General features: G+C 40.8%; 1 protein-coding gene across 1 annotated transcript in view; it reads right to left on the bottom strand.

Moving 5' to 3' along the window:
* SLC26A4 (solute carrier family 26 member 4) overlaps positions 1–23,543 on the bottom strand; it is a 59,489-nt gene that overhangs the window by 30,690 nt on the left and 5,256 nt on the right. Inside the window, exons 3-9 of the mRNA XM_021709730.1 lie at positions 19,985–20,095; positions 17,625–17,809; positions 16,878–17,042; positions 11,080–11,232; positions 10,892–10,974; positions 3,506–3,653; positions 2,462–2,575 (exon numbers count right to left, since the gene is read on the bottom strand). Coding sequence (XP_021565405.1) covers positions 2,462–2,575; positions 3,506–3,653; positions 10,892–10,974; positions 11,080–11,232; positions 16,878–17,042; positions 17,625–17,809; positions 19,985–20,095 — 959 coding nt within the window. The remainder of the gene's footprint in view (positions 1–2,461; positions 2,576–3,505; positions 3,654–10,891; positions 10,975–11,079; positions 11,233–16,877; positions 17,043–17,624; positions 17,810–19,984; positions 20,096–23,543) is intronic.

Here is a 23,543-nt window from a genome sequence, read left to right as displayed (position 1 = left end):
GTCTCGAACCTGCGGGCTCAGGCAATCCACTCACCTCAGTCTCCCAAAGGCGTGGGATTATAGGCTGAGCCACCGAGCCCGACTCTGGCTCCCTTTTCTATGCTCTTTCTGCCAGTATACCTCCAGGCTCCCAGTAACCCGATGATTTATATATATATATTGGGGTATCACTGTGTCATCTCCAGGTTTCCAGTATCTCAGTGAGCTTTATATATGTATACCTATATGAGGGTTTCACTGGCCTCCAGGTTGGAGTACAGTGGTGTGATCATAGCTCACTGCAGCCTTGAACTCCTGCCTCAGTCTCCCGAGTAGCTGAGACTACAGACATGTGCCACCATTAGTTTGTTTTTTGTTTTTTGTTTTTGTAGAGATAGGGTCTTGCTCTGTTGCCTAGGTTGGGTCACAGTATATGTATCTTAGATCCGAAGATGTTATTCCTGCCTTGAGAGCTGGAAAAATAAGCATTTACAAGTATGTGCTAGGACTTCCCATTTTCTTATTTAATCCTCACACTATCCCTATGAGATGGATACAATTATCATTCCCATTTTACAGACACTGTTACTGAGGCTCTAACATAAGGAAAAACATGAAAAGCCACACAAGAGAAGACCTGCCAGTTTATTTGGCCACAAGTCTCTGGATTTCAGTCCAGGCACTTAGACTTTTAACCCCAGAACTTAGTATACATTTCAGTAATTAAATATCAAGGCATTTCTGTACTTGTTTCATTCTTCAGTGCTGAAATCCTGGCATCCTTCATTCCTAAATATAATACACACCAGTGTGTGGTAGAAGGTATTGGCTTACCAGAACACCATTATCCCCCAAGCCCTGTGCCAAGGAGGTAACTTTACATGGGCATTCTTCCCAGGACGGCCAGTCCATGCCTCATTTGAGCCTGAAGGTAGCAGCAGAATGGACATCAGCAGTTTGGGATTTGCTTGCCCTCGCTGAAGACCATATGCTCTGGAGAGCCTGTCAATGCTCCATCTCAAATGAAAGCAGAAGAGATGCCTGCTGCCGACAGCTGTAGCTTGAAGTGGGCACAGTTTTGGAAATTAGCTATGACCTTTTCTTCCCCTTGACCACAGCTCTCTGGTTAAGCCTCCTGGCATAGGTTGTATTATTTTACCTGCTCCTTCAGAGTTGGAAATATTTGCAAAAAAATTTTTTAAAGAAAAATGGTGAAAAGTAAATACATTTTTATTCAAAAGGAGCCAAGAAATTGGGAAAAGGCCAATTCTTCCAAATGTGTCACAAGATTCCTTATACATAGGAAAGGAGTATCACATGTACAATGGGGACAGTTAAAGTTCTCCTCGGGCAAGCCACTGTTGGGGTGATTGGTTGTCTCAGCTATTCTCTCTCTTATTTGTAAGTGTCTCTACTTTAATAAAACCAATTTGAAGACTGTGTGTGTGTGTGTGTGTGTGTGTGTGTGTGTGTTTCACACTATTTAGTTTGGGTTTGTTCTTCTTTTTTAAAATTGTTTTTTTTTTTAATACAGAGATGAGGTCTCACTATGTTGCCCGGGCTAGTTTGAACTCCTGAGCTCAAGCGATCCTCCCACCTTGGACTCCCAAATTGTTTGGATTACAGGCATGAGCCACCACGCCCAGTCCTCAATGTACTTTTTACTCCCAAATAATAATTCTTTCTGTGTTGGGAGAATAAAACCCTCAAGGTAGAACTGACAGAAACATTTCCTGAGTCTGTCCCTTGCCCTTGTCCCCTTGGTTTGGCTTATCTGACTCCATATCCGGCTGGAAAGGGTGGCTTTGAGAATGGCTTCTGAGCTTTCTGGAGGCTGAAGGAGGGATTATCCAGAGATTAACTGGGATTCTGGGGGGGGGGTTGTCCTCCTTGTAAAGGCAACAACTGAATACCACAATTAAAAGGGAAGAGTAATCCCACATTCAGAACTTCAAGAACAGAAACCTTACTCAGGAAGAAATGCCAAAAATATTGTAATAAAAATATTCTTGGCTAGCAAACTGTTGTTCTGTGGGGCCAAAGGCCTCTGGGGGAGGTTCCTGCTCCTTGTAAAGGAAATGTGAATAGAGCTTTTCACTTTCCTGAAAATATAACTCATAAAGTCATGAAGTGCTTTTACTAGGCCCCATGTCTCCCCACGTAACAAATTAATAAAAATCAGCATTCTTCATTATCGATTCCTTGTTATTGACATGAAAAACAGCTAAGTTGTAGTTATATGCCACTGACACCAAGGAATCTGAGAAATGCTGTATCAGGCAGCCACAAATGTTGTTTATTTAAGACATTTTAGTTGCGGGAGTGGGACAAGAAGATGAATAGACCCAACATGAGTCAGATCAGGAAGCCCAAGTCCTAACGGCTGACCGTACCACTTAGTTCTTGTGCAAGCCTTTCTGAGCTACCATTCCACCCCTGACTAGTTCTCTGAGACAGATATCACCAAGCTGTTGTTCCATACCTGTGTCTTTCCTCCGGTGCTCTCCTGGACAGCAGTGCGGGACAGTGCAGTGGTGGCCACAAAACAAGAGAAGAATCCTGAGAAGATATTGCTGATCCCAAAGGCAATGAATTCCTAAGGGAGAGACTGGATGACAGTGATGCCACAAATAGAATCTTTGCAGGACCTCCACAGAGTATTTAAGGAAGTACTTTAAGAAAGCAAACTCCTAAACCCACCCTGCCTGGTGGTCCAATTTAATTTTTATCTTTACAGATACTTGGCGGCCTTGTAAGCTGTCAGGAGTTTGGGATTCCCTGCTACCTAACAGAGGCCTAACTGCTCTCAATAGTTGGTAAGGTTGATGAGAAAATAGTAACCGATCCTTGGTTAAAATGCTTTTCCCCTGCCTGGTGAGTGGCATTTCTGCAGCTCTCACAGAAAGTGTTTTCCTGTGGGTGAATATTTGCTATGCCACATATCATGACTAGCAGGGCTATTGCTCTACTTGATTACTAATCATTTAGCTGCTGTGCTTACCATGCTGTGTTTTCAGAAATATTCATTCAAAATTTGCAGATCTATAAGCAGTTTGAAATCAGCTCACCTAGCAGTGTGTCATATGCCAACAAAAGTTGCCAGTATATATTAATTGCACAGTGAATCGCCTCAATTTAAAGTGGTCGCAAGTAGTAATAATGACGTTTGTTGCAGTGTTTTGTCATATGAGAACTGCCATTAAAAATAACTACCAGGAGATTCTGGGTTGCATGAAGAATTGTTATTCTGACCTAATATGTTAACTTTGAATGTTATTTATGACCTGACCAAACTAGCTCTTTTAAAAGAAGAGTGACTTCAACTTATTTATTAAAGAAGCAGAATGATGTAGCATGCCTATTTCAAAAGAATTTCTAGTTAACAAGCACAAGAGGAAAACCAGCCCAATCAGGACTGGTAAAAGAATCCAATCCCTTCTTTAGCTGACACCAAAATCTTTCCTGCTTTTTTTTTTCTTCTTGCCTTTGGCCCTATAAAACCAGTTCAGCTATAGGGTGACCGTACCTGGTTCCCATCGATGGTGTAATCATACTTGGTGGCATAGACTTTTCCCACCGACACTGCAATAGCATAAGCCACCACAGCGATGGAAAACGATGCAGCCAGCATCTCCGAAAACAAGCTCACAGGTGGAAGTACAGGAGGCAGAAACCTAGTGAGTGTTCAAATGAAAACGCTTTGAAGACGTGACTACCAATTTCTTTCTCACCTCACCAAGTGCTATATTCACTCAGCCATGTGTTAGACATGAAAGTACTTGATTTGAGAACAAAAAACACATGAGATGCATAAGTAGCACCTCCTTTTACAATGTTTATTTACTTATTTTTTAAGAGATGAGGCTCTTGCAATATTGCCTAGGCTGGTCTCGAACTTCAGGGCTCAGGGAATCCTCCTGCCTTGCCCTTTCAAAGTGCTGGGATTACAGGCATGAGCCACTGCATCCAGTCCTGCTTTTACATTTTAATCTGGTGAGAAGCTGGTGCTATCTCACTGGCTGACTTCTTTGTCCCCTATTTTAGAGCCTACAAATGCTACCTGTTCTATACCTCTGACACAAATAAATCTGTTGTTACTGATTCTTTAGTATCATACAACCTCATCCATGCCATTTCACACATTCGTGTTTCTCCTTACACAACTCCATTTTAAAGGTCTTTGAATTCAAAAGATATTCAAGCCATTATGCAAGATGTACTCTGTATGAAGAGATACCAGGTCTGCTAAGGAGACAAAGAATAAATGATGTTAAAAGAGCTCAGTGGAAATTCCATTTTTAGAGCCATGACGTTTGAAATCTTGAGGTCAAAAAAAGTTTAAATTAATGTAATTATCACAGTGCTCCACAGCCACTAAACTATCCCGATCATTGGGGTCACATGACCTCTGTTTGATAAAACCAGGGCTACTCTACAAGCCAAATAAAGAAATTAACCCATGGGTTTAGAATCATGAGCTTGTTCCCAAATACAAAATTTGGGAGGATGACCCTCAGGTACCTATAGTTTGATGACTATGCAGGTGCTGTGATTCCAGAGGTCCCCAACCATGAAAAACCTCCCTTACCCACCTCACTTGTGCCTAAAGCTCCTTTAATTGGAAACTACATTTTACCCCATATAATTAGAGAGAAGTGGTCAAAATAGAGGTAAGATTCTTAGAGAAAACTGTAGAGAAATTTAGACCTAAGCAAGCATCACAGATGTTGTTGAATTTACTCTTGTTTTGCAGATGAAGAAACTGAGACCCAGAAAAATGAAGTGATTTGCTTAAGGTCTTTTAGTAGGTCCAGGTACAAATGTCGGATACGAGGTGACTTCCTAGGTAATGAGACATGTCTGGTTCTCAGTCCTTACAGCCTTCCCTCCCATCCCACGGTGAGGTTCATATTCAGACTCCTTTTCTCATTTCCCTTTCTACCCTACAAGTAGGGTCTGGAATGAACCCCATCTGCAGGCAGACAGGATGTTAGAAGCCCTAATCCGGTACTTGAGTAACTCAGCATCACACTCCCTCCTAGTTTGGATGTGACTTTGGACCACACTTCTATTTTTTTTTTTTTTTTTTTGAGTTGGAGTCTCACTCAGTCACTCAGGCTGGAGTACAGTGGCATGCACGCTCATGGCCACCCCAGCATTGACCTGCTAGGCTCAGGTGATCCTTCCACCTCAGCCTTCCAAGTAGCTGGAACTATAGGCACATGCTACCACACCCAGCTAATTTTTGATTTATTGTAGAGACAAGGTCTCGCCAAGTTGTCCGGGCTGGTTTCGAACCAGCAGGTTCAGGCAATCCACTCCTCTTGGCCTCCCAAAGTGCTGGGATTACAGACTGAGCCACCAGGCCTAGCCTGGACCACACTTCTTAAAGTCAGGCTCCTAACACATTCCTGAGACCCAGTCAACCCTCCTTCAGATAACTGAAACTTGTCAGGATAAATGTCCAGTCCTGCAAAAGGCTTAGTGTTGATAGCAGCCTAATGCCCATGGCCTGCCTGGCTGCCTAGTTCTCCAAATATTACCTGTTCTGGGGTTACAAACTGTAAGTGCAAAGTCTTGAGGTCAAAGGACCAGAATCACTCCATAAGTAACTTTGCGCATGCTATTTAAACCTAGCAAGTCCCAGTTTCCTCAGCTGTCAAATAGGGACTATATACTCATTTCATGGGCATAAATGAGGTATTACTTGTGTAAGTAATTAGCACTTATACATATAGTAGGTGCCCAGCACATGTTTGGAGAACCTAAGTCTGCCGTATTCCCGTCATCCATTTGTATTGTCTTGCTGGACCTTAAGGTGCCAATAATGTGGCCCAAGCCAATTGAGGTCCTACTGGACATCTTCTAATGACCTGTAAGTAAGTCTTTCTTCCAGCATCCTTCTATGAACCTAACTCTTTCCACATTTTATGCCCATCCAGTTAGTCAGGTCTGTTAATTGGATAGCACTACCAAGAGCCCAAGGGGAGTGCATGTGTGAACACACACTGACCCGGAAAGATGAATACAGGGAGAGGTGAATCCTGAAGGGCCAAACACCCATCAAAGCGAGTCAGGCATGATTCTCATGATATTGGACCTGAACATCCAGCAAATACACCATCACTCCAGTTAGAAGAGAATAGCAGCCTTCAGAAAGTAGCCAGGAAACAAACCTTGTGTGGTGGTTTATGCCTGTAATCCCAGTGCTTAGGGAGGCTGAGGTGGGAGGATTGCTTGAGCCCAGGAGTTTGAGACCAGCCTGGGCAACACAGCGAGACATTGTCAAAACATTAGCTGGACACGGTGGAGGGTGCCTGCAGCCCCAACCACTTGGGAGGCTGAGGTGGAAGGATACCCTGAACCCAGGAGGTTGAGGCTGCTGTGCGCCATAAGCATGCCACTGCACTCCAGCTTGGGTGGCAGAGTGAGACTCTCACCCCCCCAAAAAAAAAAAGAGAGAGAAAGAAATTAACCAGGAAAAATTCTCTGTGATTTTGTTGGCCTCCACTCTGTTGTTCTCCCCTGTACTACACTTTTAAATACAACTGCAAGGCACATCTCTTTTTTTTTTTCTTTTATAATCAATATTTTTTATTATGATATTGAGGGGTACAGTTAAGGGTTAGGTATACAAGTACAGGCACCCTTGTTGATAAGAGGTGTTTACCCGTCCCCAGATATTTACTACCATTAATCCCCCCACCCCGCCTCGGGTCACGAACCTGCGGGTTCAGGCAATCCACTCACCTCAGCCTTCCAAGACACGGGATTACAGGCTGAGCCATTTCTATCTATCCCCATACACAAAAATTAACTCCAAATGGCATATCTCTTTTAAAACAATAGTAACAGCCAGGCTCGGTGGCTCAGCCTATAATCCCGCACCTTGGGAGGCTGAGGTGAGTGGATTGCCTGAGCCCACAGGTTCGAGACCCGCCTGGGAAGCGAGACCTCATCTCTACAATAAATCAAAAAATCAGCCGGGTGTGGTAGCGCACGCCTGTAGTTCCAGCCACTTGGAAGGCTGAGGTGGAAGGATCGCTGGAGCCCAGCAGGTCAAGGCTGTGGTCTGGGCAACAGAGTGAGACTCCAACTCAAAGCAACAACAACAACAACAAAAACCAATAGTAACAAATATGATGACAAAAAGAACCTCTGGCCCTGGTGGGGCAAGGACCAGTCACAATGTGTTCAGAGATTAGGCAAGAAAGAGTCAGAGTAGGGATTAAAATTTAGAGGACAGAGCAGTCCATCTTGTTGTGGATTTAAACACACACACACACACACACACACACACACACACACACACACACACACACATATACACACACACAAAACCCACTATGACAGAAGAGATAAAAGAGAAGCCTGTGCTGTGAGAAGTGAGGAGCTGAACACATTACAAGCTACAGAATAAAGACCAGTTGCATGAGAAGAAAGTCATGGTGTGAGCAACCCTCTTAGCATCTGCTGGTTTAGCAAACAATTTGGGGCCAGTGTGGGGATCATACTTGTAATCCCAGTGCTTTGGGAGGCCAAGGCAGGAGGATTGCTTGAGTCCAGGAATTTGAGACCAGCCTGGGCAACATAGGAAATCTTGTCACTACAAAAAATTAAAAAATTAGCTGGGCGTAGTGGCGCGCCTGTAGTCTGGAGAGGCTCAGGCAGGATTGCCTTAGTCCAGGAGGTCAAGGCTGCTGTGATCTCAGGATCATGCCACTGCAACTCCAGACTGGGTGACAGAGTGAGACCCCGACTCAAAAAGAAAAGAAAAGACAATGCCTTGGTGAGAAAATGAGTGAGACCTGAGGGGTTACTCAGATGTGTACAAGGAGAAGTTGTATGTTTCTACCAGGAAAGGGAGCAGAGAGAAAGGCACAGAACCACAGTTACTGGCTGTCCTATGAGGCACTGCTACTGGAGACTGAGTGAGTCTCACATTTGGTCCTGACCCTCAGTAGGATGAAAGGAAGCTGCCAACGACAGTTACTGGAGGACTGAAGTGGGGAGGAGATCAAAAGGGAGCATGTCACAGTCTCTCTATTCCTCTTTCTTTCATTGTGCTCACCACCACCCCACCCCACCCCCGCCACTTTAATCTTCTACTTTCCTTGCTCTTTCCCAATCTCTCCGTGCCACCCTTTATTTTTTCAGGTTTGCTATTATCCTTAGAATTGTGCTACCAAGTGAGATCAGATAACAAAGTCCTTCCTTGTGGCTTGTTTATAATGACAATGGCCAGACAGGGTGGTTCAGGCCTATTACCCCAGCACTTTGGGAGACCCAGGCAAGAGGATTGCCTGAGCCCAGGAGTTTGAGACCAGCCTGGGCAACATGGTAAAACCTCATCTCCACAATAAATCAAAAAATTAGCCAGGTGTGGTCACGTGCACTTGTAGGCCCCACTTCTTGGGAGGCTGAGACAGAAGGATTGCCTGAGTCCAGGCAGTTGAGGCTGAGGTGAGCCATGATCACATCTTTGCACTCCAGTCTGGGCAACAGAGTGAGACTCTGACTCAAAACAAAGCAATAATAATAATAATAATAATAATGACATAGGCTTCGATATTTTCAACTAATTTTTCCTGAGAACCAACTGTGAGATGGATACTGTGCTAGGGAGACAACAATGAACAACACAAATGGGCCACTATCCTCATAGAGGGGCTTAGAGTCCTTGGGGCCAGGCAGGTTAAATTAGTTGACCAAGCTGACCAGGTGATCTGTCAAAGGATTCAGTTAGGTTAAACTCAGGAGGGCAGCCAGGAAAGCTCTGCAGGGGGCCAGGAAGCATAATTCAGGGCAAAAATGAGTTCCCCAAATCAATCAATGGAACATGGATTTATGGGACAGGGCTTTCTGTTAATATATAACTTGTTACATATTAGGAATCCTGACAAAGGGGATCTATAGGATACATTTTTCTGTAATTGTTTATAACTACTGAAATAATCTAGTTGTTAGGGTGAAAATGCCATAAATCACGTAGCCACATTGCATCTTTTATCATTAAATTCCTCACGGCATTAAAATTCACTATCAAAATGTTGATCCTGTCTTACAGAATTTCCCAGATTTCTCTGATCATGAGAATCACTAGAGGTACTTCTGAAAAAAATCTGAATTCCTAGGACCCTCCTCCAGAAAGTCTGATTCAATAGGTTTGGGCTGGGAACCCAGGAATCTATGTTAAGAGATCTATGTCTCATGATTCTTACAAAAAAGTTTGAGAGACACTATAATGCATAACATGTCAATTAAGTCCCGCATAGCTAGTTGTCATTTTCTAAATATTTTTTGAGCAGACACTAGGAGACATTGTAAGATGAATAAAATAGGAAGGCAGCAGTCCCCTGCAGAATAAGCCCCAGGAGCAAGTTTGCCTGAGGAGCTTCTATGAAAACCATGGAAGAACAAAGACTGGTACAAGGTCTCTCAGCTACTATTGAGGGAGGGGACACTAGTGCTTATGATTAACAGTTAGTCTAGTCTTGAATCCCAGAAGTTAATGTTACAAATATGGTAAGCATATGGGCCTCTTTTTTAACCTCATGTGATAAAAGTATAGTTTAGGGCACTCGATCCACTGTGTGCATTTCATGAAGATGTCATTGGTGTTTCACACAAGCTGGAGTTGAGACTTTGGCTGCTGACACTACTCTTGTCTTACAGGAGAACCTCCCCAGAACCACAAAGCTAGACAGTGGCAGAAATGAATGAAGGGGCTTGGTCTTGTACACTTCTAATTCACCAAACAATCAAACATTTATAAAGTTGCCCTTGAAGATAATGCACTTTGTTTATAGGGACAAATTATATCATTATACTCTAAGGCTGATTAAACTAAATGGTGGAAAATTCAGGTCAGAAGTCCCTGACTCCTTAACCAGATTGTTCACAGCTCAGTAAGTAAATCATGATTCTGCCAGGTGTGGTGGCTGATGCCTATAACTCCAGCACTTTGGTAAGTGGAGTTGAGAGGATAGATGGAGCTGGGTTCAAAACCAACCTACACAACTTAGCGAGACTTCATCTCTACAATAAACCAAAGAAAGTCTGCTGGGCATGGTGGCATGCACCTGTAGTTCCAGTTATTTGGAAGGCTGAGGGAGAAGGATCACCTGGGCCCCGCAGTTTGAGGCTATGGTGGCCACAAGCATGCTACTGGACTCTAGCCTTGGTGACAGAGTGAGATTCTGACTCAAAAAAAAAAAAATCATGATTCTGTTTATATTATATTATATTTATATGTATAAGTTTAAATTAGGAGTCTGGTATTAGCTGTACATGTTCTGCCACATTTTAAGAAAGTGAATAAAAAAGACAGGACTGGGCACGGTGGCTCACACCTGTAATTCCAGCATATTGAAAAGCCAAAGTGGGAGAATTGCTTGAGCTCAAAAGTTTGAGACCAGCTGGGCAACATAGTGAGAACTTGTCTTTATAAAAAAAAAAAAAAGAAGAAAGAAAGAAACTAGCAGGACATGTGGCACACAACTGTATTCCCAGCTACTTGGGAGGCTGAGGTGGAAGGATCACCTGAGCCCAGGAGGTCAAGACAGCAGTGAGGCATGATCATGATACCTCACTCTAGCCTGGGCAACAGAGTGAGACCCTGACCTGATTAAAAAAAAAAGTGAAGAGAAAAAAATAGATTATATAGGAGCTAACTTAAATGATATGAACTTTATCTAGACACAAATATTTGTCTGAGTTTGTTTCTATAAGATAACATACAAATAGGACTACTGAAGGAGAAACCAGAAAATGATACTTGTAATTAAAGGTTTCATTTAAGTAGAAAAGACTGATGGCTCCATAGTGCAATGGGTGGTGCACTGGACTTCTAGAAAGGACTGTCTTACTGACTTAATATATTCACATTGTCTAAGAGGAATGCCATACTCACCCCCTTGGGATGGATTTAACAATGCCAGCATTATAATTTTTTTCCAAGTTGGCTCCATATGAAATGGCAGTAGCAATTATTGTCTGAAATAAAAGTAAATGTAAAAAAAGAATACACTCCACTGGTTTAATACTCCTTGCTTATCAATCTAATTAATGCTGAATTTTCTAGCTGTATATTCTACTTACCACAATTACTTCTATAGGAATAGGGACTGGAATTTTGTGTTTAAATCGATCATTTATTTCCTTAACCGCCATACAGATGACAATGGTGAGTAATCCAGCAATAAAATCAGCAAGATTGGTATCACCAACATTTTGGAATATCTCAACCAAAGTCTGTAAAAAGAACATAAATTTATATACTTCCTGCTACACACACACACACACACATACATTCAATTCTCAAATGAATCTTCCCACATGAAAAATATTATCAAACAATATTTGAAAGTTTCATATATAATCACAAAATATGTTGGTTAATTCAGAGACCATTAGGTACATGTAGTCTCTGCAATATAGATACATCAAGTTTTTAAGGATGGTTTACTTGAGGTCAAACTGGTTAACCTACATTCTTATGTCTGTTTCTTCGTATTTTTTATAATAAAAATGAAGATATTTTAGAAGGAAAAAATGTCATTTTATACACACTGTCTATTACTGGCAGAAAAGCTTAAAAGACTATATCTCAAAGTGGGTTTACAGGTGCTATTAAGAAGTCTAATTTATACCATGTTGGTAGGGTCTTACTGAGTCTAAAGGCTGACAAACCAAAAACTCCCAGTTATTTTTGGGGAGAGGCGGGGGTCACAATTAGCTAGTATTTTAGATGAAGTTCTTCCCTAAACCTGAATGATGCAGATAATAACCAAAAAACTTCTAGAATACTTCATATGTGAATACAGGTGGGTTGATATATTCTTTATGACCAAAAAAAATTATTTAACTGATATATATAGGCCAAGTATAAATATCTGGAAATACATTTTTTACCTAATTTTATTTACAAACTTTATCTAAGATAACTTAAAAGTAACTCTCTCCAAGTGGATAAACAAGTCTATGCAATGAAAACTAGTTTTGTTTTGTAAACAGGAGGCTTCTGGGAACCAATGGTGTTTTAAAGGAAATTAGCAAGGAAGAATCTCAGGGAAGAACACTAATATCTTTGTTACATTAACTTCAGTCCTATAAAAGACATGATTTAAGAAAGTATCTTTGAGACAATTCTCTGAGACATGTAATCTCTCAGTGAAGATTACTTTTCTTTGAACGAGTCTTTTTGTAGAGATATTTTTTATTTGAAGACAAAGGAATGGAGTATCTCATAATTTATAACATGTTTTTTACTTATTTTTACAGATGAACTATTCTTAAAATAATTATAATGACAATCTGGTGATATGTATAATGAACTTTAGGTGACCTAGGAGTCATCTTGTCAGCAACCTCAACTCTCTGGAACACATTCAAGAGTAAGAGAATGGGAAGAGTTATTGTACAAGCAAATACCTTCCACCAAGCACTTGGACTAGAGTTCAGGCATTTAACTTATAGGAAGGTTCTAGAACTTTCATTCAGAGGGTATTTTTGCTCTTACTGTAAACTCAGTACTAACAAGTTTACTTTGCTTTTCAGAGTCACTGAAAATTGCTAGAGGAAGATTCACTAACTGCAACAAGATGAAGCAGCTGACAGCAGGGTGAAAAAGAAAATGAGAAAACTACTACAAGCAGTTATAATAACAAAATCTTAGGCCATTTAACAGTCCGGCCTACCTTAAAAGTGTGAAGGTTATCATTGCCGATTGGCCTGTTATGTAATTAATATTCCAGTGATGACCCTCATTAATTCATTATCTAGGTGCAATATTTTGATGAATTGCCTATTCAGTAAAGGTTTACTTTTCAAATCAAGATTTTACAAAATTGAAACTTAAAAAACAAAACATTTGGAATAATTATCCCCATCACAAAAATATTTTCATCTTACAAAAATAATCATGACAGGATTCCCATTTAATCTATGAGAATTACTTAGATATGAATAAAAAGCACTTCTGTGTTAAAAATGCAATATGAGCTGCAAAAACAAAACCAGTTTCTATTACACAATTGCATCATGCAAGGCAAATGAGTATGTATCCAAGTAATCATTCAGGCTTCCTTATGAAAAAGTCTACAGTAGTTTAATCTGTGTAGAAATAAAATTCACCCATATAAACTGAAATAATCACATTGCACTCAGACATGTAAAAACCAAACTCTAAGAAAGCACTGAACCGTATTTCTAAACATTTCACTGTAAAATACTTACTAAAATATGTTTGCAATATGGATATACATATGATTCTGTACTTTAGCCTAGTAGTCAAAATAGTTCAAATCAGTGATGAATAATATTTTACTATATTTCCTACCATGTATGGAGAATTTTAGGATCATTTCATTTAAATAATTTCTTTGTTTTTGCCCAGCATTAGCTGGGTGTATGATGCCATAAGGGAAAATTATGCCAATTATTGTGTTAAAGAAAATTTGTTGGCTTACTTTTGGAGCTGAATTTTTCATTTACTTTTTCACCATGAATATAACAAACTCTTCATAATCACCCCTTGCTGCCAAGCATTTCCTGCCCTCAGACTTTCCATGCGAATATGTATAGATCAATCCTTAAAGTGTTATTTTATTAACATGGAGTAAGTTTAATACACTAAAATAGGTTCAAAGTAAGAAATCTAATCAAGTTTAGCGGTACCTTTCAAGCCTCTCACCCTTCTCTGCTGAGAGAAACCATTCAAAGCGAATGGTGGGAAAACAATCACTCTTAAGTGGATTGTGGGATTCACTAAGGCACCTGAGATGCTACATGTTACAAGAATGTTACTAATTCCAAATTGTTATCAACACTCTGCCTGGCTTCTGCATCCTTTATCCAGCATCTCAGACATTTGTGAATTAAAGGGTTTTTTCCTAATATTTTATCCTCCAATTCTTTGTATTTGCTATTTCCAATTGTCAGTACTTCTTTGGGGGAGAGGGCATAACAAACCAGAGTACCTACAACCTAAGAACAAAAAGGATGTGAACAACATTCCAGGCAAACTATTTTACAACAATCTTACAGATTTTTATGGAAGGCTACACTACTACTCCGCATTTATTGAAGGATTCTTTCATGAATTATTGTAATGGTAATGCCATAAGCAAAATTCTCTGTTCAGGGACTAGGTATCTTATTCAACACGTATGCCATTATCTCCAGACCTGTTGATTCTTCCTTTTCAGAAGAGCAAGCCTGTATTCACCACCACATAGGGATGAATGAAATTCCTTCATGCAACTTGGCTAGTCTGTGAGGAATTTCTTGCAAAATTCTATGACACATGCTAAACTGAGACATCAAGAAAAATATTCAACAGGAAATAAGTCATGTAATGCTTCTATTTGTTTTAAAGGCTATTTTTGGCTTTGGTCTAGTGTTTTCTGGTCATTTTTGTCCCTGTCAAAAGTGCAATCTTGTGCAAAAAGTTTCTTCCTAGACACAATCCTAGCCAGAAGAACTACGATTCCTCTCATCTACAGAGGTTCAGCAATGGCCAGGGACCCAGCTCCATTGGCCTAGGGCTTCCATGGTCTTTGGAGACATAGACCTAGCAATGTTCACACCAGGAGGTGAGTACACTCAGTAAGGAATGACTTGGTGAGTTCAGGAGTCAGTGGGTTTGTTTAGGGAGTGAAAAGTGCATGGTGGGTATTCAATAAATGCTTATTGAATAAATTGAAGGAATGAAAATAAAGGAATAAATGAATGAACAGTTGATAGTGAAAGCAAGTAAAAGCAAAATGTGTCCAGGACTGCAAAAGCAACAGGACTTGTCATAACAAGGCAGCCAGGAGGTCTCAAAGAGAACCAAGGACTTGGCAGGAAAAACAAACAAACACGAATGACCAAAATAATGCTGAATCAAAAACACCCTGTGATATATCTTCTCACAGACTGGGCCTCTAGGTAGTGAACAGTAAGCTCTGTGAGGTCTGGCCACCCGTGACAGCAAAACATAATAATAATGAACTCAGTTCTTAATCTATGCTAAATATTGTGCTAAGTGCTTTACATAAATTTTCTTTTTTAATACTCACAACTCTAAGTGGTACCTATTATTGTTACTACCCCCATTCTACAAATTGAGGATACTGAGGTTTAGGGAAATTAAGAATAATAAGGCTGGGTTCAGTGGCTCAGTCTGTAATCCCAGCACTTTGGGAGGCCAATGCAAGTGGATTGCCTGAGCCTACAGGTTTGAGACCAGCCTGGGCAATTTGGTGAGACCTCATCTCTATAATAAACAAAAAAAATTAGCCAGGTGTGGTAGCACACCTGTATTTCCAGGTTACTTGGAAGGTTGAGGTAGAAGGATCACTAGAGCCCAGCAGGTCAAAGCTGGGGTGGTCGTGAGTGTGCCACTGTATTCAAACCTGGGCTACAGAGTGAGACTCCAACTCAAAAAAAAAAAAAAAAAAAAGAATAACATGCCCAAGATTACTTGAGTAGTAGGTAGTAGAACTAAGACCCCAATTCAAGTCTATTGAAGTTCAAAGTCCATGATCTCAATCACTATATTACTCTGCCTCCTCTGTCTATTCCCACTGTTTAGCAGAGTACCTGGCCTGTCATAAACACTTGGTAATATTTGTTGAATGGATGGAGTAGTGTGGGATTATGCCACTATTATAAAACTGAGCAAATTCTTGACAATCTCACTAATTCCTAAATGTGTACTCATGGTCTTATAATGTTTTAGAAGCTAATAGGTGTGTCCTTAAAGGTCTCAAATTCCGTTCTTAATGTCATTCCCCACAAGCTAGGATAATATAATGTTACTATTATCACCATTTTTCAAGTACCAACATACTTTATACAGAACATATATTTAGATCCAAGATCTTTTTCAAATCTAATTAGTGTGATCTACATCCTGCTTTTACATCTCTTTTGCATGTTGAATCATCTCTGAATCTAATGTTCCTTTTAATCTATAATTGCTGAGACACAGACATTATGTGTTTTGTAGACTTTCATGGTTAGAAAGGGCTTTGGTGATACATCTCCAAACATTTTGTTTTACCAATAAGAAAGATGCCTCGAAATAATAATTTCAAAATAACTTTGTTATTTGGAATACTTGTTCTGTGCCATGTGCTTCTCATCTATTCTTAACAGTCTATTGAGGTAGATACTATTACTAACTAATTAGTTATTGCTATTACTAACCCAATTTTGCAGGGAAGAAAACTGAGGCATGGTGATTTGTTCACACGGTTAGTAGGCAGCAGAGTCAGAATCTGAATCTCGGTCCATCCAGCTTTAAACCTGAGCTTTTATTCCCATACATGATATGGCCAAGGTCACTTGGTATCTCAGAGACTGAGCTGAGACTAGAACTCAATTCTATTGCTTTCCAGATCACTCTTTACTTCATTATACTACTTTGTTTTCATTCATGTTTTTAAGTTCGCTAATATTTCTTAAAGAAGTTACAAGGCTGGCTCGATGGCTCACCCTGTAATCCCAGTAGTTTGGGAGGCCAAGGCGAGTAGATTGCCTGAGCCCGTGGGTTCAAGACCAGCCCGGGGAACGTGGCGAGACCTCGTCTGTACAATAAATCAAAAAATTAGCCAGGCGTGGTAGCCGCACCTGTAGTTCCGGCTACTTGGAAGGCTGAGGTGGAAGGATTGCCAGAGCCCAGCAGGTCGACACTGGGGTGGTCGTGAGTGTGCCACTGCATTCCAGCCTGGGCAACAGAGTGAGACTACAACTCAAAAAAAAAAGAAAAAGAAGTAACAAAACATTTTCAACAGCCCCCAAGGTATTCCTAGAGGAATGTAGGTTCTCCAAGCTCCCGTTAAAGAGAGAATGAATCTATTTTTTTCTGGAATGAACAGTGACCCATCCCTAGAGAAAGAAGCAACACTTACATAGATAATGGAGAGAACTCCATTATAATTTTTGGTTGAAACGTTCAGCACAATCTTTAGCTGTGAGACCAGTACTTGGAAGGCAGCAGCTGTTGTGAATCCGCCAACCAAGGGATCTGCCAAGTACCTCACAATGAATCCAATCTGCAAACCTCCAAATATCAACTGGGATAAGAAGGAAGGAAAAATTAAATGTTTGCCTGAGAGAAAAAACCAACTCTCTGGAAATATTAACAAATTAAACTTAACACCAATTAAAACACTGGTAGCCTGACTGTAGCACAAAGATACTTGTAGAGAACAAATTTGAATTTCTTAATGCTCTATCTCTCCCCTCCCCTCCACCATGCTAAAATCCAAACACCATGTTGCATAATAAAAACTTTGAAGCACTTCTATATATGTACTAAGAAAAGCAAGAATTGTGTAAATTATTTCTGTGACTTTCAGCCCATGACTCCGCTCACCAGAACACTTTTTTCTCCTTTATATGAATCCTCAATTGAATCACACATGTTCTTCTGTGCTTTTTTTCTGTCTCTGACTTTGATGATAAGAGAGCCTTAATAAGTGGGGTCTTGCTGACTATTTTAGCCTCTGACCTAAAACAATGCAATTTAGAAAATAACTTTGGGTTCCAGGAAAGTACTTCGTTTTGCTTTTAGAAGAGTCTTGAAGTCTACATGCTTTAAAGTTAATTTCAAATAAAATTGACACCAATCTATATTTTACTTGTAAGTCCATTACCTGTATGATTCCAACCAAGAGAGTAAGGGTGCTCGCAATCAACACTCTTGCTGTGTCTCTAGCTGTGGCGTCTACCACGGTAGTATTTAATGCAGTGCCATTACTGCTGGATATGAGAAAGTGCTCGTCGGGGGCCATGCTCAGAACAACAGATCCCACCATTAAACTGACCACTGGAAAAGGTCCTGGGGAAAAAAGTCTCTAACAATTAATCAGTTATTAATTAGAAATGTTGGTGTGTCTACATAGGATTTGAAAGATGTATAAAATAATTAGCTGTGACTAGGAAAATATGGCTTGTTTATAAAAGAAGCTAAAAGCAGATGTCTCAGGGCATTCATGACCCAGAAATGAGTGAGAGGGACTTGTAAGTAGGGAGATGTAACACAGCATTTAGGATGCTTCATGGGTACATAGGAAGGACATCTAACCTATCTGTGCATGATCCTCATGTGTATGGGGTGCAGACGCAGGGATGAGAGTTGTCAGGAAAGGTTTCCTGGCAGAGGTAGCATATAAATTGAGTTCTGCTGGGTGTGGTGGCTCATACCTGTAATCCCAGCATTTTGGGAGGCAGAGGTGAGAGGATTGCCTGAGCCCAGAGGTTCAAGACCAGCCTAGGCAACTAGGCAAGCCCTCACCTCTATAAAAACATTTTAAAAATTAGCCAGGCATGGTGGTTTAAGCCTATAGTTCCAGCTGCTTGGAAGGATGAGGTGGAAGGATCACCTGAGCCCAGCAGGTTGAAGCTGTGGTAGCTATGAGCATACCAGTGCACTGTAGCCTTGTGATAGAGTGAGACTCTGACTCAAAAATAAAAAATAAATAAATAAAATAAAATAAATTGAGTTCTTACTTGTTTCCATTTTTATTCCATATAATATCATTGATTTCCTAGAGTGTATAATGTCCTGATCTCTGTGGATCTGAGTCCCTTGATCAATATCACGGGATTCAAATTAGGATAAAGAAATAGCAAAAGGAGTATTTGTTTTTTTCCTGTTTGCAATACAAGTAACTTTTTCCTATCAAATGCCAATCTGTAAGAGTCTATGTTTTTAAAAAGTCCTTTTTTCTCTCAGCAACTGTTTCCTTCACTGCTGATATTTTTATCCATGATGATAATGATGATCCTATCCTTTGATCATAAAAGGGTTTATGGTCAGGAAGACTCAAAACCCAAACCCAGTCACCTGGAGTATCTAAATGTATAGCCCATGTCCCTCATCTCACCAAGCATTCTATACTAATGCATTCTCCAAAATGAGAAGTTCTTTCAATCAATAATGTCCTTCTGGTCTCCTTCTCTAGACAAGACAATACGATAGACACTGGAGGAATTACAACTAAGGATAAGGACATGCGTTGGGGATAGAGTAGAGGGTTGTATTTGTTTCAAAAGGATAATCTAGGTAGATGTGTCTAGCCAGCAGATGGATGTACAAAATTATTCCTAGCATAAATGTCAAAGTCACAAAATAGCAGTAAAACATCCATTTACTAGAACATCCTAGCAAAAGAGAATCCAAATTTTAGAAATGGCAGGAAAACTTTTTATAAACCATACCAAGAAAGAAAGCCAAGTTGAGCTTCTAAATTGTTTTGGCAAGATTTTGCCAGTCTTCAAAATAAGTATGACTCAAAATAAGTATGATATTTAATGAAGTAATAAATATGTATTTGATGAATATAATTCAGTGAATGCTAAGTTAATCTGGTAAACTGGTAGGTTCAAAGATCTTGTGAGATTTTTTTCCTTTCATTTTATATTCTTGAAGAGAACACTTTCTAAATATGGAGTCAAATTTATTACATTTTTTAAAATGGAAACATGGTAGATTTTGCAGATAGGTTATAATTTTCAGTCTTTCCTTCCTTTTTGAGTTGGTGTCTCACTTTGTCGCCCAGGCTGGAGTGCAGTGGCATGCTCTACGTCACCCCAGCATCCATCTTGCTGGGCTCTGGCGATCCTTCCACCTCAGCCTTCCAAGTAGCTGGGACTACAGGCACACGCTACCACGCCCAGCTAATTTTTGATTTATTGTAGAGACAATGGCTCACCAAGTTGCCTGGACTGGTCTCAAACCCTCAGACTCAGGCAATCCACTCGCCTCGGCCTCCCAAAGTGCTGGGATTACAGGCTGAGCCACCGAGTCCAACCCAATTTTCAGTCTTTCCATTTTCTTCTCTTCATTAAAGAATTTATGCATAAAGCTAACTCACATCATTGAATAGGAAAAGTAAGCACTAAAGTCCCATTTCCCTGAAAATTATTAACAAAGATATAGAAGCATAATGCACAAAATATAGTTAAACACTAAGCATGAACAAATATAATTATAAAATATGCTTATACTTACCAACTGAGATATGTCTTGATGTTCCAAAGATAAAATATGTCAGGATAGGAAAAAATGCAGAGTAGAGACCATATCCAATAGGAACTGCAGCTAGTAGAGCATAGGCCATCCCTGAAAGTACACCCAGAACAATTACACTCACAAATAAAAGTTACGGCATACAGATGGTCCCCAACTTAGGATGGTTCAACTTATGATCTTTTACTTTATGATGGTACAAAAGTGATATGTATTCAGTAGAAATCATACTTTAAGTACCCAAACAACCGTTCTGTTCTTCATTTTCAGTACAGTATTCAACAAATCACATGAGATAGTCACACTTTATTATAAAACAGTGCTTGTGTTAGACGATTTTGCCCAACTGTAGGCTAAGGTAAGTGTTCTGAGCATGTTTAAGGTAGGTTGGGATAAGCTACAATGTTCTGGGTGTTAGGTGCACTCTTGACTTATATTTTCAAGTTATGATGGGTTTATTGGGATGTTGCCACATGCCAAATAGAGCACTTGCTTTTCAACTGCACAAAGAAGGGCTTTTTTCATAGAAATCCTCAAGCTAAAGCTTCAACACATCAGTCCGTCTTGAATGGTCTCCTTATTTTGAACACAGACTATGGCTATGCTAAAATGCAGACTAGGATCTGAATCACCTGGGATAGTGATTGAGTCTACAAGCATCACTTGCTCAAATGAATTGACTCAATTGATCAGTAATGTAGTCATCTACTGATCAGACCAGTGGGAAAAAACAATTAAGTCAGTTGTTGATTAAAAACTTGGTTAGGGCTGGGTGTGGTGGCTCAAACCTGTAATCCCAGCATTTTGAGAGGCTGAGGCAAGAAGATTGTCTGAGTCCAGGAATTCGACACCAGCCCGGGCTACTTGGTGAGACCTCGTCTCTACAACATATCAAAAAATTAGCAGGACACGGTAGTGCGCGCCTGTAGTTCCAGTCACTTGGAAGGATGAGGCAGAAGGATCCCTGAGCCCAGTGAGTCGATACTGGGGTGGCCATGAGCATGCCACTGCACTCCAGCCTGAGAGACAGAGTGAGACTCCAACTTAAAAAAAAACTTGGTTAGGCCAGATGCAGTGGTTCATGCTTATAATTCTTTGGGAGGCCAAAGTGGGAGGGTGTGAAGCCCAGAGTTGAGACCAGCCTGGGCAACATAATGAGGCCCCATTTCTGAAAAAAAAAAAAAAAAAAAAAATTAGCTGAGCATGGGGGTATGTGCCTGTAGTCTTAGCTATGTGAGATGCTGAGGCAACCAGATTGCTTGAGCCCAGGAATTCAAGGTTAGAGTAAACTGTGATTTCACCACTACACTCCAGCTTGAGTGACAGAGTGAGATCCTGGAAGGACACAGCAAGAAGTTGAATCTCACCAGAAACTGAATCTGCAGGCACTGTCATGTTGGAGAAATAATTTTCTGTTGTTTAAATAAATGAATGAATCAATAAATGAATGTCAAAAAATAGGATGGCAGGTTGGGCACAGTGGTTCATGCCTGTAATCCCAGCACTTTGGGAGGCCAAGGCAGGAGGATCACTTGAGCCCAGGAGTTCGAGACCAGCCTGGGTAACATAGTAAGACCTTGTCTCTAAAAAAATTAAAAAATAAGCCAGGTGTGGTGTGCACACCTGTAGTCCCATCTACTAGGGAGGCTGAGGTGGAAGGATCACCTGAGCCCAGGAGTTGGAGGCTGCGGTGAGCCGTGATCATTGCCACTGCACTCCGTCCTGGGCATCAGAGTGACACTCTGACTTAAAAAAATAAACTAAAATAAAATAGGACAGCAGACACTTCGCAGCTGCAAATAAAGATACCACTGAAAGGCCTGCATTGATCTTTTGCTGCCTAATGGAAATTTTTTTAAATAACAAAATAAAAAAAATCCCCTAATTCTTAGCAACTTCCTGGCTTCCCAGTAACTTGAGCCTGGTGAGTTTTTCCACTTATCCTCAGCTGTCTGGCCAGTGGGTACATCACAGACCTTGTCATCCCTGGAAATCCCAACTTTGAGCCTCCCTTTCTCCAGCTACAGCTCACCTACTCCAAAATCCTTATTGCCACATAGCTTTGTCATCATGAAGCTTCTAATCCCTTCACAGATCCACTTTGTCCCTATCCTTGGCACACTCGTGTCTTGACTTCCCTCCTAACCCAGCACAGATTCCATGGAACTTTGCAAATTCTCAACTCCTGTGTTTCACTCCCTCTCTCCTTTTCTTGTCTGGCAAAATCCCAATCTGACTGACCCCAAACATCCACCTTTTCCATGTCAGCCTTCGAGCAGCTGGATAAACTAGACAGCAGGCATCTGCATTTGGGTTAATCAGTTTCATGTAAAATGTGTGATCACAAGTCTCAGAGGGTAATTCAACTGTGCCTGGAAATCCCATTACATTTCCTCAGGAGGTGTGCTGTTCCTCTCTCTGAGACAAACCTTCCAAGCTCCCTACTTACTTCAGACTGCCCAATCCCTTCTCCACCAGACCCAATGTTAAGTCTTACACTGAACAGAAAACACGGAATCCATAAGAAGTGCTCTCAAGTTGCTATTCATCAAAATTTCAAACTTCTCTGCTTCTGCACCATTTGGGCTGTTTATGTTCCTTTGAAAATGAAAGAAATGAGGGGCAAAGTGGCTCTATCCATGCCTGTAATTCCAGTACTTTGGGAAGTCAGGGTGGGACGATTGCCTGGGTACAGGAGTTTAATACTAGCCTGGGCAACATAGCAAGACCTCATCTCTACAAAAATGAAGGGAAAAAAACAGCTGGGCATGGTCACTCATGCTTGTAGTCAGCTGCTCGGTAGGCTGAGGCAGAAAGATCGCCTGAGCCCGGGAGGTTGAGGCTGCAGTGAGCTGTGAGCGTGTCACTGCACTCCAGCCTGAGTGACTGAGTGAGACTCTAACTGGGGAGAGAAATGAAAATGAAAGAAATATCCCTCTTCCCTTTAAGGAGTAGTTCTCCCAGTCCTGTTCTTAAGCCCTTGCATACTGGCCCTCCTTCACTACTTTGCTTCTGGTTGTTTCATCTCTACAACTTGCCCTACAGATCTCTTTCTACTATGTCATTCCTACCAATTCCTACAATACTAGAACACATTTCTCCCTTCACTTGACCTTAATCTCTGATCTTCCTCCAATTCACAACAAAACTTCTTAAAAGCAGTCTAGGCCGGGCTCCATGGCTCAGTCTGTAATCCCAGCACTTTGGGAGGCCGAGGAGAGTGAATTGTCTGAGCATGTGGGTTTGAGACCAGCCCGGGCAACTTGGAGAGACCTCGTCTCTGCAATAAATCCAAAATTAGCTGGGCATGGTAGCATGTGCCTGTAGTTCTGGCTACTTGGATGGCTGAAGTGGAAGGATTGTTGGAGCCCAGCAGGTCAATGCTGGGGTGGTCGTGAGCATGCCACTGCACTCCAGCCTGGGCAATGGAGTGAGACTCCAGCTCAAAAAAACAAACAAAAAAGCAGTCCATAATCCTTCATCATAACCAACCCCTCTGGATTATTTGACACTGTTGCCCTTTTTTTTTTTTTTTTTTTTT

This window comes from Carlito syrichta, unplaced genomic scaffold (assembly GCF_000164805.1).
Source record: "Carlito syrichta isolate Samal-C Ts95f unplaced genomic scaffold, Tarsius_syrichta-2.0.1 Scaffold279535, whole genome shotgun sequence".
NCBI lineage: Eukaryota > Metazoa > Chordata > Mammalia > Primates > Tarsiidae > Carlito > Carlito syrichta.
This window is presented reverse-complemented; position numbering and strand designations above follow the sequence as displayed.